The 14,405-nt window shown below is 33.7% G+C and overlaps 5 protein-coding genes across 9 annotated transcripts in view; 2 read left to right on the top strand and 3 right to left on the bottom strand.

The window, feature by feature from the left end:
* Nucleotides 1-388: 388 nt before the first annotated feature.
* On the bottom strand, nt 389-2,685 carry LOC145959719 (serine/threonine-protein phosphatase Pgam5, mitochondrial-like). 2 transcript variants are annotated; one of them, XM_083078836.1, is made up of 5 exons: nt 2,338-2,685; nt 2,078-2,256; nt 918-1,132; nt 702-823; nt 389-608 (listed from the first exon to the last, which is right to left on the bottom strand). In XM_083078836.1, exons 1-5 carry the CDS (start codon nt 2,502-2,504, stop codon nt 458-460), a joined length of 834 nt encoding a protein of 277 aa, XP_082934962.1. In that variant the 5' UTR covers nt 2,505-2,685; the 3' UTR covers nt 389-457. The 2 variants fall into 2 exon arrangements, with proteins under 2 accessions (XP_082934962.1, XP_082934961.1); XM_083078835.1 differs by having other exon boundaries at nt 702-832; nt 2,338-2,684.
* A 399-nt stretch (nt 2,686-3,084) lies between these two features.
* On the top strand, nt 3,085-10,478 carry LOC145959714 (protein SHQ1 homolog). Of its 3 annotated transcripts, XR_014435141.1 has the most exons (10): nt 3,085-3,334; nt 3,411-3,601; nt 3,719-3,906; nt 4,127-4,537; nt 4,616-4,739; nt 4,810-4,973; nt 5,088-5,242; nt 5,317-5,361; nt 5,748-5,946; nt 9,910-10,478. XR_014435141.1 is itself a non-coding variant. In XM_083078827.1 (9 exons), exons 1-9 carry the CDS (start codon nt 3,192-3,194, stop codon nt 5,881-5,883), a joined length of 1,557 nt encoding a protein of 518 aa, XP_082934953.1. In that variant the 5' UTR covers nt 3,085-3,191; the 3' UTR covers nt 5,884-9,530. The 3 variants fall into 3 exon arrangements, 2 of the variants coding, with proteins under 2 accessions (XP_082934953.1, XP_082934954.1); XM_083078827.1 differs by lacking the exon at nt 9,910-10,478 and having other exon boundaries at nt 5,748-9,530; XM_083078828.1 differs by lacking the exons at nt 5,317-5,361; nt 9,910-10,478 and having other exon boundaries at nt 5,748-9,530.
* Nucleotides 5,373-9,327, bottom strand: LOC145959712 (uncharacterized). Its single transcript, XM_083078825.1, has 6 exons — nt 8,771-9,327; nt 8,418-8,699; nt 8,124-8,235; nt 7,355-7,979; nt 6,918-7,279; nt 5,373-6,573 (listed from the first exon to the last, which is right to left on the bottom strand). The coding sequence occupies exons 1-6, from the start codon at nt 9,028-9,030 to the stop codon at nt 6,295-6,297; spliced, it is 1,920 nt and encodes a 639-aa protein (XP_082934951.1). The 5' UTR covers nt 9,031-9,327; the 3' UTR covers nt 5,373-6,294.
* The window catches only part of LOC145959726 (sushi, von Willebrand factor type A, EGF and pentraxin domain-containing protein 1), a gene marked incomplete at its 5' end in the record, with an annotated part of 12,853 nt that continues 8,922 nt past the window's right edge, over nt 10,475-14,405 (top strand). Inside the window, 8 exons of the mRNA XM_083078846.1 lie at nt 10,475-10,780; nt 10,949-11,236; nt 11,383-11,638; nt 11,873-12,055; nt 12,230-12,394; nt 13,369-13,551; nt 13,890-14,105; nt 14,184-14,384. Of these exons, the coding sequence (XP_082934972.1) occupies nt 10,475-10,780; nt 10,949-11,236; nt 11,383-11,638; nt 11,873-12,055; nt 12,230-12,394; nt 13,369-13,551; nt 13,890-14,105; nt 14,184-14,384 (1,798 nt within the window). The remainder of the gene's footprint in view (nt 10,781-10,948; nt 11,237-11,382; nt 11,639-11,872; nt 12,056-12,229; nt 12,395-13,368; nt 13,552-13,889; nt 14,106-14,183; nt 14,385-14,405) is intronic.
* LOC145959722 (uncharacterized) lies at nt 12,115-13,306 on the bottom strand. Of its 2 annotated transcripts, none has more exons than XM_083078843.1 (4): nt 13,065-13,306; nt 12,857-12,980; nt 12,502-12,693; nt 12,115-12,419 (listed from the first exon to the last, which is right to left on the bottom strand). In XM_083078843.1, exons 1-3 carry the CDS (start codon nt 13,193-13,195, stop codon nt 12,553-12,555), a joined length of 396 nt encoding a protein of 131 aa, XP_082934969.1. In that variant the 5' UTR covers nt 13,196-13,306; the 3' UTR covers nt 12,115-12,419; nt 12,502-12,552. The 2 variants fall into 2 exon arrangements, with proteins under 2 accessions (XP_082934969.1, XP_082934970.1); XM_083078844.1 differs by having other exon boundaries at nt 12,115-12,359; nt 13,065-13,305.

The following is a 14,405-nucleotide window of genomic DNA, read 5'->3' as shown; positions in this document are numbered from 1 at the left end:
ATATTCTTTTTGGAGTAAAATTCAATGTTTATGTCCATACAATTGCATACAATTACATTATGGCTTCCGATTTTTTCACTGCAGCCATATTGAATTGATAACTAAAAGATCATGTGATCTTTTTCTTGCATAATATATTAAAATGATTTTTATTAAATGCACTTAACAAAAGCACTTTTGCATTATATATATTAGAGTACAAATTAATAAATATACTATAAATTATAATTCAATATGATCACAGTGAGAAAACAGTTATTTAATGTAATAGAATTATAACAAAGAATGAGTTATTTCTGCTAAGAAAAAATTATAGATAAATACATAAAATTGTACGTATTGTAAAATGCAGTCTTGATGCACATATGTATATATACATGCTTGTCAATAGTCTTGATATTTATTATTTATTTATATATGATATGATTTACATATGACATCTATAAATGTCATACCTTTAAGAAGATGTTACATTTTGTGGTAACATGTGTCCTGTATCACCCAGACAAAAAAGTGTAACTCTACCACTGGGAAGAATGCAGAGCCAAGTAATGCTTGCATGTTTCAAGGATATTCGTAGCCATGCTTCTGGTGGAAATTGCAATGCTCTTTAAAAAGAAAGAAAAAATATTTTGAATATATATATACAAGAAAGAATTATTGAATTGATATTATTAAATTAAAATAAAAAACAATCTTACCGACATACAAAATATCTGATAACATTTGCATGGCATACAAGAATAGTGTAAGAATCATGCTCTTGACTGGGATCTGCACGGTGAAAATACTTTCTAAATGCTGCTTCTATTCTGGGCCCATCCTGAAAGAACTGGAACATAGCTATAGTGCCCTAAATTTTACTTGAATCTTTTAACATATTCAATAATACAAATAATTAATTATATTTCGCTCACATGTTTTTCTGATCTCCATTGACCAATAGGCGGCTCTGGAGGTATAGGCGCACCTTCCATTAACATGCTATCATCTTCAACTGGCACATCTATAAGACTCTTTTCTATAATTTTAGATGTTTCTAGAGCACGTGCCATTGTAGATCTTACTATCAATGAGTAAGGTAGATTTAATTCTGCTAGCCTTTTTCCTGTTGCTTCAGCTTGTTTTCTGCCTTTAATAATAAAACAGATGCAATTTCTCATAAATGATTCATTGTTCTCATTGAATCCTTTTTTAATTTTGAAATTGAAATCATATGACCCAAAAACAATTGCATTCATTTCAATTAGAATAGAATTCAATATGTGTATGTATATAGTATATATTTATACATATATTATAATTATATATTTTATATTTATAAGTGTAAAAAATTAGAGGAAATAAAGCAGGAATTTAAATAGAATGCCCCAGATATACAATAATTTGTGTTAGAAGTTGCAAATCTCTTTAAAAAACAACAAACACACTAGCAAAAATATGAGGGTTAAAAGTATCTCTCTTTTTTTTAATGTTAAGACTATTTCTCTTCTTTTTTAATGTTAGTTGTAAAATGTAAAATGTGAATTATTGATACGTGATGGAACAAAACATGCTGTATTGCAAATTATTACATACTTTTCGCAAAATAACTTATTAACCATCTTCTAATATGACATCATGGAAGATATAAATATATAGAAGAAGCGCATGTGTGTTATATCCTAGTAGTACATCTAAAGAATATATAATAGCAGAATTTATATAAAATATATTTTTCACACACACAAATTGTATAATTTTGGTTATGATAACAAATTATTGCAAGTTCTTAAAGACTTGGACACTTATCTAAGTAGTAAAGTTCTATCAGTATAAAATAAATATATTTAATCTATCAAATAAGCAACATTAAAGAATTAAGAAAAACATTTTACATGCTTCAAATTAAAGATTTCAATATACACAGCATATTAAAAATAGAATTCAATAATAATATTAACAAAGACAATGACATATAACTCTGTGAATCAAGAATTAAAATAACTCACTTCCAAATTGAAACACCTTTATGCTACCTTAATGTGTTATTCAAACTTTTTCACTATTGATCATACAAAAGCTTGCTACAGCATACCAAGTTCGGTTAGCACTTTTTCAGCATCTGTCTTTCCATCCATATGATATTGTCCATGCCGAATCAAAAGTATATGTCGCACAGCCTTTGCTTTCTTCGTCTCATACTTTTCATTGTACTTATTCTCATCGTTTTCACTGTTTATTTGTATTGGCTTCACCAAGCTCTTTGGGTCTCTCCTGCAAATGTAATAAAAAATTAGAAATACACAATTCGCTTTCTCTTAACAATACAATAAAATTAACAAAAAAATAATTCACCTATCCCAATTGTGATCCCACTTCACCGAGGGTGTATAATTCGTCGTCCACGAGTTGTGCACTCGCCAGGAATCCGTACTATCGTGTGAATTATAATAATAAAATATTGCGCCGCTTACTGCGCCTAACCCTAGAGCCCACTTATGCAAATGTGAAACAGTCGGCATTTTATTGAAAAGAAAAATTATATAATAGATAATAAATGTCACTGTGCTTTGTTTTACTTCGCCGAATTTTCGTCTACTTCTAATAACTATCTTTTCGCGCTGTTATGGCTAGAGAAAAAAATCCAGATGATGCGCTAGAACCTTGGGCGTTGGAGAGAAAGAAAACGAAGTACTTGAATAGGTTATGTTATTGGAGGGAGCGTCCCGTTTGACCACGTTGCGATTGCCACAGCCAATTATATCAATCTGTGCCTAGGGTAACTAGCAACGATTGACCAATCAGAGAGTTCTATTTTGAATTGGCCAATTGGCGACGTGATCAATCGGGTGCCACCAGTGGCGTTGAATTGACCAATCGAGACAAAGAAATCTCTACTCCTTTTCTCCTGATTGGCCAATTACACGCTACTCTATCCAATGGACCTGTTCTTTTTAGCTGCACTGCTGCACTAATGCAATTAGTTAGAGTGAAAGAAAGTATGTTTGTCTCTTTCCAACTTATTGCACTAGTGCAGCAGTGCAGCTAAAAAGAACAGACCCCATGGGTAGGATTTTTAAATGCATCCTTGTATAGTAACAGAAGAGGTTAGATTAGATTAGGTTGGGTTATCAGTTGGGAAAAATACATGCTGAGAGTTCTTTCGCGTAAGCTTTGTTAGAAAATTGTATTCATGAGAGCATCGCAAAATGTTGACCCCGCGCTTTGAAATTACGCAAACTGACGCAGAAGTCGTGATAACAATACACGCTCCGTACGCCAATATAAAAGATGCCGAGGTATACGTTGATGAAACAGATGTCAGGTTTTATGCTACTCCGTATTACTTGAGGTAATTGCGCGAATTAAAACACATACGTGTTTCTTGATTTCTGTACATTATAGGATATACTGAATGATTTTTGTAGATTACAGTTACCAGGTGAAATAGAGGAGGATAATTCGTCTTCTGGTTCTTATGATTATGAAAAGGGTGATTTTATTTTACACTTCTCCAAAGTGAATAAAGGAGAACACTTTGAAAACTTGGATATGATAACTGTTCTTTTAGCGCCACCAAAAAAGAAAAGTACTGTTATTCCTAATATTGAAGTAATTGGTAAGTTATATAAACATGATATAAAAATATATTTTTGTATTTTATATATGTATATATAATATGGCACATATAACATATATAACATTAGTGATGTATCTTTTTCTTACTTAATTTTAGGTAATCCATCTGCAAATTCAGCAAACATTGACGACAGTTTAAATGATAATGATGTTACAAATAACGATGATTCTAAAGATAACTGGTTTATACCTCAGAATAATCCATCAGAAAATGTCACAATTCTTATAAACTCTCCAAAGTATGGTTTTGCAAACAAAATATCTGGAGCTTTAACTGCTTTCGAGGTATACTTCTATAATATTTTATCTCTTGTAAAAAATTTATTGTTAATCCTTTCATTATAAGTATATAAGATATCAATTTTCCAAAGATTTTTTTATTGATATATATATATATATATATATATATATATATATATATCAATAAAATATATATATATATATATATATATATATATTGATTATATTATATAATAATAATATATATTTTCCTGTAAATTTAAAGACAGCATGGATTAAGGAAATAATAGATCTTCCTAACCCTGATACAACTCCTGAAACAGAAAGAAAAAGTTTGCAAGAAAAACGCGAATTGACAGATTTCAATGAAGAACATTATATGGCAGATCTTATGGAGCCAGAATGCATCGAATCATATATAACGTATACGGCGGATTGGGACATAATAGGGCTAGAGAAAGAGAAAGTCACATTTAGTGAAGCTGAGATTGATTTATTAAAAGAACTTCCAAATAAGGAATATTTATTAGATGCTGAAGATATTAAAAAATTATCTTTAAATCTTATTGATATTTTATATGCCAGTTGTTACAACCATCGAACAACATTAGGAGAAAATACTGTAGAAAGCAGCTGGACCATTAATAAACTAAGCTCTACATTATGTTGGTTCCGAGTATGTTTATTAATCGGTAAATATGTTTCTATTGTGAGAAGATATGTAAAAGACTAATTTATAAAAATTTCTTTTCAGAATTTTACTTCTGTGGATGAAATTATTATTGCTTGCTTTCGAAGATCACTTTGTTACCCACTTTACAGAAATTGGAACCTTTCTATGAAAGTTTTTGAAGATGTTAAAAAAGTCATAACATTAGGTCAGTATAAATTGAAATATGAATTCTTCTTGACGAGTTTTTACTATTTTAAATATTTTTATGTGTGCAGGAAAAAAATACATTATTAAAGTCTTCTGCGAGATACATAGCCTGTTTAACAATTCGTATGAACCACGATACATATTAAATCAATTGTATATAAAAGATTTCTTGATTTGGTTACAAGCATCTCCAGAATCTTTAATAGAATCGCTTCATTCTATGTTAAAGGATGTAAGTTTAAAAAAAATATATATTTGCAAAATATATTTATTTAGAGAGCACTTTTCTATTTTTTCTTTATATGTAAATTTTCATTTATTTATATGTAAATTTTTTATTATAAAGATTCATCCAAGTAAAGCAAATATGGGATTAGATTTAGTAGAATTGGAAGTGGCAGCTTATTCTGTTCAAGAAGAAGGATTAGTTATAGAAAATGCTGTTCATGAGATGGTTGGACAAATTGATGAATTGTGTTTGAATGATTCTGAGAAAGAAAAGTGAGTAGAGAGTTTTATAAAATTTTTTGAATTTTATCTTCGTATTTTATATAGTCTATAATTTTATTTTAAAGGCCAAAGAATATATATCATGTTAACAAACAATTTTTTAAGCATTTGTAAGTATTTTATATATTTGGTTTAATCGTTAATACAACTGTTTTTAACATATATGTGTGCCTAACATTTGTATTATTCTTCATGTATTTTTAATATTCATCTATATACACACACATATATATATCACATCATATTCACATTTAATTTACATTAGCTCCATAAAGTATATGATGCGCAATTTTTTTGATTATATATAACAACTAAATAACTAATGCTTAACATGAAATATGAAATCATTGCTCCAATATCCATAAAAATAAAAATCTAAATATTTTTAAAACTTAGATCCAATTATATATGCATATGATTGAAAAGTAAAATTTTTTAATAATATTAATTATTCTAGCAATTCTTATTTCTTTAATCACTATATATTTGAATGCAGGTTATTGAACAATACAAGTTCAACGAATAGCAGCGATACAGATTCTGAAACAGATTCTGAAAGCAGTACTACATCAAGTAGCAGTACTACTAGCAGTAGTAGCAGTCTTGATTCTGATGATTTAGATGAACCTTGAATAAAGTGACAAAATTGATCATTTTGTTAAGGAGTAATCTACATTTTTCATTTGTAATATAAGGTAAATCGATTTCACGAATTAAACATTTAACTTTTTTGCAAAAATATTTAATTTGGTAAATATAAAATATACATTAACAGAAATTGTTAAATGTGAAATTTTTTTTTATTTTCTATGTATCCGTTATTTCATATCGTTGTGTACTCGCCCAACCTATCATATATTTAATTATATATATAATTCCTATAGAAATTATTTTTCAAACTATTTACTCTAACAAAGGTACATAAATTTATATATACATTTATATTTGTTTAAATGTGATATCTGATACATCGACCAAAATAAAAGTGATATAATGGATACATCTTCATTAATCAGATAATGTTTTTAAATGAATGCAAAGATTTATCGCATTTTTAATCTATAATCAATCCAATTTAAAAGTTTATTGTAATGTTTAATTACATTACTTCGCGTCTCTTCTTTCTTATTGATCTCATTACTTGTATTAATTGAAGAATCAATTTTGTCTAATCTGACTGTATTTTGTGAATTAGTAGAGTTATTAATATACGCGTTTATTGTAATACTTGCCGTTGAATAATTTTCGTCTATCTCTGATGACTTTGAAGGAGTCGTTGCATCGCCGCTGATATTAATATGATGTTTTTCGTTATAGCTTATCTGCAAATTAAATATAAAATCGATGTTAAGTTAACGAATGTACTGTCAAACATGACTATTAATGATATGTTGCACTAAAACGATTTATAATAAAATATATAAATAAATATGCAGTGTAGATCTTCGGAATTTTTGCGATATTTCATATGCATTTTTGTGCACAATAACGTCGTGCTATCTCCAAGAGTACAAAAGAAATATCAAAGTTAAAAATAGCAAAGTTACAGGAAAATCTACTATATTCAGAAATTCTTCATTTTTCCTCCATAATGCAAAAATAAAGTTATCCCAATTCTATTGCGTGTACGTGTGCTGTAAATACAATCTTTTGCAGGGATCATTACCGTAGAATCACTATAAGCAGCACTGTTAGGAGACTCATTTTTATTAGTGTCATCGTTATCTTCTCTCCAATAGTCCGCTATTTCCCCGTACAATCCCGGGCTTTCATCCTGATCGAATACATAAGTCCGATCGGCGTTTTCTTGATTCGCTTCGATGGCCTTCGAATCATTTTTTTCGGAGCTTGCGACTTGAAGATCCATGTCCTTAAAATTGTCCAGATGCCCGTGAAAATCGGGATTGCCGATCTTCAGTATTAAATGCGTGTGCTTTTCCGTATTTCTCCCATTTCTGTGCACGTGTGGCGCACGCATAATTACGTGTAACGCTAACGTGCTTTCCTCCGTTTCTCCAATATGTTTACCTGTGAAATAATTTGTCAAATTAAATAACGATCATCAGCTTATGGCTGAACAATTATCGAGAACATTATTATTACCGATTGAATCATTTTCCTCGTTTTCATCGATCAGACCACCCGCATCTTCGTCGTTATCTCGAATCTCGTCATCTTCGGCAGTCTCTGAAATGGTTGTCGTGGAAATGAACTCGTTTTTTTCGCTAGTTGTTGATTCATTCGACGATAAGGCACGATGGGTCGCATTCCCGCTGATAGAATTATCGCTCATCGACGTAGATTCATCTCGTCTCAGAGGAACGTCCTGCTGTAGCTCTTCTGTTACATCGGAGGCTGTGGCATTTTCCAAATCTTCTCGTCTCCGCGTCTCATTTGGATTATTCTCGTTAGGAGAAAACGCAGTCGTACCATTATCGTATCGATAAGTAGTTTCAGACATCACCGAGGATTCCGTCATATTAGAAAAATTCGGAAGGTCATCGCTATCGTGTGTTATTTTGTCGGAGATAACAGGAGGTACAATATTTGTCTCGTGCTCCTCTTTTAGTGACTCCTCGAGATGTACGCTGCCGTTTCCCGAAGACCGTTCGGTGGTCCAGATTAGCTCGGCGTTAATCTTATCGGTTTCATGCGGATCCGTTCCTTTAGTGGTGCTTCTTAAATTTGGGGAATACTCTTCGTAATCTGGGTCTTGATACATGGTGGGCTAAATTAATTATATTTCATTAATTATATTTAATAATTATATTTCAAAACGATTCATAGTAACTCGTGTTATACGCGAATAAGTGTGTAACATTCTAAATTATCATGGAAGATTGTGATAAATGTGTTTAAAAAATGCACTCACATCACATCCACCGCACGGGTCCTCTTGATGGGTGGACAGAATAGCCGCTTTCACATAAGGAAAATATAAGATACTCCACGGCACCATTACCTGATACGTTAATTGCCCGCATCTAAAATCATTTTGGTAATGTGTATTTAGACCTTTTAATCGTGTATTTAAAATTTGTTTAAAATCAGTTAAAATCGAGATAATTATATAATTTCTTGAAACAGCGCTTTTATTCTCAAATTAGGAAAAACGTTACGTAATAAACATAATGAAAGAAGCAATTGGTCTTCGAGTCTCACTCACCGATCGATGACGACCACTTGATCCTTTGATGCCCGAAATCTCTCCCATATTCGAAATTGCGGGTCATCTTGAATAAAAATTATTTCCGGCTCGCTATCCTTGAAGAAGAGATTGGTGTTCACGGACTCCTCCATTTCGTACGTCGCTGTTATTTTCCGCCACACTTCGATCTCGTAGTCGTCCTCGGTCTTGTCTTCCGTCAAATCAGGCGGCGGTGTTATCACGAAAAACTGGATATCCGGGAAACTGGATTTCCGCAAGCGTAAGCTCAATAGCTCCAGCCTAAATTGATGGATTAGTGTAGGGAAAAATTGCGTTGAGGTTTCTCTCGTTTATGAAGTCTTGCAACTCACATGACGGCCTGTCTGAAGCTGTACTGCCAGGCAGGATCCAAGAAAGCCAACACGCTCACGTGGCCAAGTTGTCCTTTCCACATGCTCACGAAACTGCATTGCTCGAAGTAATTGATTTCGTCTCCTCGCCGTTTCCTCGTGTCGGATGATCGATGATCACTTAGTCGAAGTACGCGCAAAAGACGCGAGTAGTTTGTCTCTTCCGATGCGAAACTCATGACGAGGACTACGGTCACTAAGAATATCTTCGCGGCTAACATGACTGATACACTGACTGGCTCTTGCACGCATAGTAATTTAAATTTTAATAAATCATTATTTGATTTTAACTTTGGAGATCATAATTGAACCAAATCAAGTGATATATTTTTCTCTGGCTGTGATGAAGAGATTTTATAACGTGTATGCAGTAGGCAATATATAATGAGATAATAAATTTCGTTTAGACGGTATATGTATAAGTGAACGATATCCCACGTTAATAAAGCACAAAAATTGTTCGACATGTCACATTCATGTGACACGTACGAGGGTCAAGTGGAAACTATCTAGCAATCCTCTCATGTCATATATGTTATACTCATCCCTTCCACGAGCGACATAAACATGACTCTTACGATGGAAACATCGCGTAACAGAGTCTAGTAGTTAACAGAATAGTTAATTATCTCACAGGGCGAATTTTTGTTTTGTTTTTACTTTGCATACTCTCCGCATTATATTGATATTGGGTGACAATAAAACATTATTTTATAATTAATTGATGTGTGCGAAAAGGTCAATTTTGTTTTCAAAAAAGACTAATGATGATACAGTATTCATTCAAATTTAATAAATAAATAAATAGATACAATTAAAAAAAATAATAAAAATCCTTAAAACGATATATTGGCTTTATTACAATTTTCGAAGTTAAAGATGAAGAGGTAAACTCGACTGAATTTATCATAATCACATATTTTTCTCGAAAACAAAGTTGACCGGTTTCGTTTTTTTTGTATAAATCAGTCGGCTACAAACTATTTTTTGATCCATTTTATTTATAGATTCACATATTACGTCGAACACAAAAAATGCGCTATCTCAGCGCGATAACGCGAACGCATAAATATTGAATACATTGTGCGTATTTTTTTCAGACGCAAAGGATTGAAGCTGGGATAATTTTATATAATGCCGATATATCATAATAAAAATCGACGCTGAATTTATTTGCGCTAATCAAATTGTATTCGACGAGACAAATTGTTGACTGCAGACACAAATACGCGCTCGCCAACTCAAGAAACTCGACCGAACAGAGGCTCCCTTGTTCTCTCTTGTCTTCGTTCGCGTCGTGCTCTTTTAACGCGATTTTCTGCCACTTTCTCAGTAGAGCCTCGTCTCTCTTATGTGCGACCGGCATGCGTTCGTCTCAACTTTTCGTAATCAAGTGCACACGAATAATTAACGTAATTAACGATAAACTCTCGACTTCACGTTCTCGTTACATCTGAATTTTCTTTTCGCTTGTGGTCGTAAAAGTGTCGTGTTTGATCCCTGAAACAATCGCTAAAGATCATTTCTGTTAGATACACGAGAAGAAGAGCAAAAATGTACGATTTTTTAACTTGTATGTTTAGAAAAATTGTAATAATAAAATAGTCTCGAAATAGTCTTGTTTGGATTCAGCGCATTCATGAAAAATTATTATTAAGACGATAACGATTTATGGAGCCCGCAGCAATGGGATTTTTTAAAATTTTGACATTGATAATCGGAGTACTTTCTCTATTATTAAATCTCGCAAAGTGCGCCGATAATGTCCTCAACGGAGGACAATCGAACAATGAGATCGGTACAGACAATGTAACATCGACGTTCCTAAATTTCGGTCGAAAGGCCAACGGAGATCGACGTTATTGGTACGAGAACCTGAATGACGCCGATAGGATGCTGAAAAGTAAGACCGATATCCTGTCTCATCTCTTGAAGATGCACATAGATCGATTGCGCAACGAGACCAATCAGGTAGACCCAAAGATAGAATAATACCTCTCTTTCTCCTTTTTTCTTTAAATAAAACGCATTTAAAAAAGATGCGAGCAGAGATTGATTGTCTAATCGAGCTCCTCGAATTCATTTCCTCGAACGGGATCGTCCGATCGAATGATTTTGTCCGAATCGCATGTCGTCCAGGTGGAACTGGTGTTTCTGGTGGACGCGTCCGACTCGATCGGCTCCAAGAACTTCCGCAGCGAGTTAAATTTCGTGACGAAGCTCCTGTCGGACTTTACGGTGGATGAGACGACCACCCGGGTCGCGGTGGTCACTTTCGGCGGCAGAGGCAACGTATATCGTAACATCGATCAGATCTCGCGACATGGATCGAACGATCACAAGTGTTACTTGCTGAACAAGCAGTTCGGCAATATCACTTACAGCGGCGGGGGAACTTATACACGTGGCGCTCTTCTCGAGGCGCTGGTAAGTGTTTTGTATTTCCACCCGGGAAAAATTGCTGCCATTGAAATAGGACGAAAACATAATAATTAATTACTGCTATTTATTGAAATTATAGAAAAAAAATTCGCTCGAATTCGGAGATTACTAGTTGCTTTTTCTATTTCAAGACGATCCTCGAGAAGAGTCGCGAAAAGGCGAACAAGGTGGTGTTTCTGATAACCGACGGCTTCAGCAACGGCGGCGATCCGCGACCCGCCGCCGATCTCTTGAAGAACACGGGCGCGACCGTGTTCACGTTCGGCATCCGTACGGGAAACGTAGAGGAGCTGCACGACATCGCCAGTCCACCCGGATACACGCATAGCTATCTCCTCGACAGTTTCGCCGAGTTCGAGGCTTTGGCGCGACGCGCCCTGCATCGGGGTGCGCATCTTGTAACTGACCATCCTTTGAAAATTACACATATCTTTATGTATAAAATATTTTATTATATAAATACTTGATATATATAAAATATAAAGATCAATTTTAAGATAGAAAAGTATATTTAAAAATTAAAATGTTTATAATTTACTTAAAATAAACTTTTAATTACTTTAAATATATTTATATTAAAAATTTATCAAATATAATATATCTAAATTAAAATGTGATTAGATTTGAAAACCGGACAGTACGTGCCCGTGACTCTATCAACCGATTGCAACAGCCTCTGTTCGGATGCTAATCGAACCTGCTGCGACAATTTGGCGACTTGTACCTGCGGTACCGCAACCGGACGTTACGTCTGTATCTGTCCGTCCGGTTACTACGGTTCCGGTCTGAAAGGTTTTTGCCAACGTAGGTGAAAAAAAAGAGAAGATGCGTTTCAAATTTATTTTTTTGACTTATTCAACATATTTAACTTTTCTGATTATTATATATTTAATTACTTTTCTATACAATTAATGTATCAGTTTCGATTCTTAATTATAAAGTTTTCGAAATTTTCTCTTTTGTGTGCCCTTGTGATAGCTTGTCCGAACGGAACGTATGCTTCTGCAAACGCTTCCGGGGATTTCACCTCTGTATGCGTTCCCTGCCCGGATACGAATCACGTTACAATCAAGATTCCTGCGACCTCGATATTCGACTGCGTGTGTGCCTTTGGATTTACCACAGACGATTACAAATGCGAGGGTAATAGCGTATGCATTCGATAAATCTAATCATCATTTAGATCATCAATTAGACTGACAATTAATAATTTTACAAGAGATAAAAAGAAATCGCTGAATTCAACACACCTTCAAATGAATTGCTCTGTAACAACAAAGTTGAAATTTTTTCTTTTGATTTCAAACGAAACCCTTGCCTACCGCAAGTGTCGGTATATTTCCCGAAATAAGAGTTATATCTTTGAAAGGGGCAGGATAATTTACAATGTCCGAGCCGTATTTCTCCAGGCGAAACTCGGGTTTCGACGCAAGCCAACCGTACTACGCGATATATATTATTTCTCAGTATATCGAATTACATATAAAAATGTGTAAAAAATATGTATAACATTTAGTAGAATAAGTAAGAGAAAATTAAATTAAAAAATAAAAATTATTAATTTAGAATATTCGTATCAATATAATTATTAATTAATCAATGTACTTCGCCGCTAGTTGTAATCGGTATCGGCAAACACGTTCTCTCTTTTTCGATAACCGCATCATCCTTGATTATGGCATCCTTGATTCTCTCTTTATATAATTTATTCAGTTCCTGTTGTAGTTTTCTTCAAAATAATTCGGTATCATTTAATATTAACATTATATAATATAAAATTGTACATTTACATTTTTAATAAACGCGCACTCACTCGTATTCTTTCAATAACGGCTCGTACTTCGAAAACCATTTTATCTGTATCGATCGCGCTCTCTTTAAATCTTCAGACAAATCTCGAAATACCGCGACGAAATCGCGAACCTTCTGACCACGTATATCCATAAAATATTTAATAAATGTGATAATAAAAAATAAGGAATATTAAATTTTGCGGTTGATAAATAGATCCGATTAAAAAGGAAGACATTTTGTGGTTGTCAACACAAATACAATGTGAAATTATTCGCAAACATTTTATAGAAGTAAGTAATATATACAGTAGATGTATTTTCCAGCTATAACGTGTCCGAAACTACGAGTTCCTGAAAACGGCTATCTAGTAAAGGCGAGCGCTTGCAGCAACGTGGTGCATGAGGCGTGTGGCATAAGATGCAGGATCGGCTTCCATCTCACGGGAGACAGCATTCGCCTTTGCGGAAAGGATGGCTCTTGGTCCGGCAACGAACCGCAGTGTTTATGTAAATTTTTCGTTTACGTAAAAAATATGAAAAAAGAAATGAAGGATTTTAACATTTTAACACCAAATTCGATAATGTTGAGTAAATAGAAAAATTCTTCAAAAATTGGCTCTTATGAGCAATTTCTCATAAATTCTTATGAATTGCATGAATTATAGTGTAATTAATTAACATTAATATTAATTATTTAATTAATCCAATTATTAATATTAATTCATTATACTATAATTCATGTAATAATGTAATTAATTATTATAATTTAATTATTGTGTTACATAGAATGGGAGATAAGAAATTCCGTATCATGATTATATTATAATTAATACATTTTTTTGCAGTAAAGACGTGTCCGGCTCTACGTGCACCTGCGCATGGCCATATGAAGTGCGAACATGACGAGGATTATCAGCATCAATTCGAAGAAGACTCTACCGTTTATCCGATCGACACGCGTTGTCAGTTCAAATGTGATGTCGGTTATCAGCTTCGCGGCAGCAAAGTGCGTAACTGTCTACCCTTGTCCCGGTGGGACGGTCTGAAAGTCACGTGCAAGGGTAAAAATGACGGAACTTCGACATTAGTTTGTAATAGAAGATACATTGATATTAATGAAAGTATTGTCTCTTTGATAGCTGTGAAATGCGAACCTCTGCTTCGAATCGCGAATGGAAACATTATCCCGGAAATCTGTACCGGTCCAGCGAAGGTGTCCTTTGCCATCAATTGCACAATTACTTGCGACAGGGGTTTCACCCTGGAAGGACCCTCTAGTAGATTGTGCAGCGGACGTACAGGAATCTGGTCCCAACGTCACAGCGTTAATCGATGCGTTGGTCAGTCAATTACAAATCAAG

The sequence above is a fragment of the Camponotus vicinus genome, unplaced genomic scaffold (assembly GCF_025532165.1).
Source record: "Camponotus vicinus isolate PSW18456_S1 unplaced genomic scaffold, iyCamVici1.0 SCAF_1, whole genome shotgun sequence".
In the NCBI taxonomy this organism is placed as follows: domain Eukaryota; kingdom Metazoa; phylum Arthropoda; class Insecta; order Hymenoptera; family Formicidae; genus Camponotus; species Camponotus vicinus.
The sequence above is the reverse complement of the archived record's forward strand: the minus strand, read 5'-3'. Positions and strand labels throughout refer to the sequence as shown.

Excerpts from the sequence above, each read along its gene's own strand:
- LOC145959719 (XM_083078835.1), bottom strand. The coding sequence starts at position 2,504 with ATGCCGACTGTTTCACATTTGCATAAGTGGGCTCTAGGGTTAGGCGCA. Across the intron at positions 2,257-2,337 it reads TGGGATCACAATTGGGATAG|GAGAGACCCAAAGAGCTTGG; the intron begins GTGAATTATTTT and ends TTACATTTGCAG. Across the intron at positions 609-701 it reads ATCAGATATTTTGTATGTCG|AGCATTGCAATTTCCACCAG; the intron begins GTAAGATTGTTT and ends TTCTTTTTAAAG.
- LOC145959714 (XM_083078827.1), top strand. The coding sequence starts at position 3,192 with ATGTTGACCCCGCGCTTTGAAATTACGCAAACTGACGCAGAAGTCGTG. Across the intron at positions 5,243-5,316 it reads AATGATTCTGAGAAAGAAAA|GCCAAAGAATATATATCATG; the intron begins GTGAGTAGAGAG and ends TTTATTTTAAAG. Across the intron at positions 5,362-5,747 it reads AAACAATTTTTTAAGCATTT|GTTATTGAACAATACAAGTT; the intron begins GTAAGTATTTTA and ends ATTTGAATGCAG.
- LOC145959712 (XM_083078825.1), bottom strand. The coding sequence starts at position 9,030 with ATGTTAGCCGCGAAGATATTCTTAGTGACCGTAGTCCTCGTCATGAGT. Across the intron at positions 7,980-8,123 it reads ACCCGTGCGGTGGATGTGAT|CCCACCATGTATCAAGACCC; the intron begins GTGAGTGCATTT and ends TAATTAATTTAG. Across the intron at positions 7,280-7,354 it reads CGAGGAAAATGATTCAATCG|GTAAACATATTGGAGAAACG; the intron begins GTAATAATAATG and ends ATTATTTCACAG.
- LOC145959722 (XM_083078843.1), bottom strand. The coding sequence starts at position 13,195 with ATGGATATACGTGGTCAGAAGGTTCGCGATTTCGTCGCGGTATTTCGA. Across the intron at positions 12,981-13,064 it reads CCGTTATTGAAAGAATACGA|AAAACTACAACAGGAACTGA; the intron begins GTGAGTGCGCGT and ends ATTATTTTGAAG. Across the intron at positions 12,694-12,856 it reads CGATTACAACTAGCGGCGAA|TACGGTTGGCTTGCGTCGAA; the intron begins GTACATTGATTA and ends TATATCGCGTAG.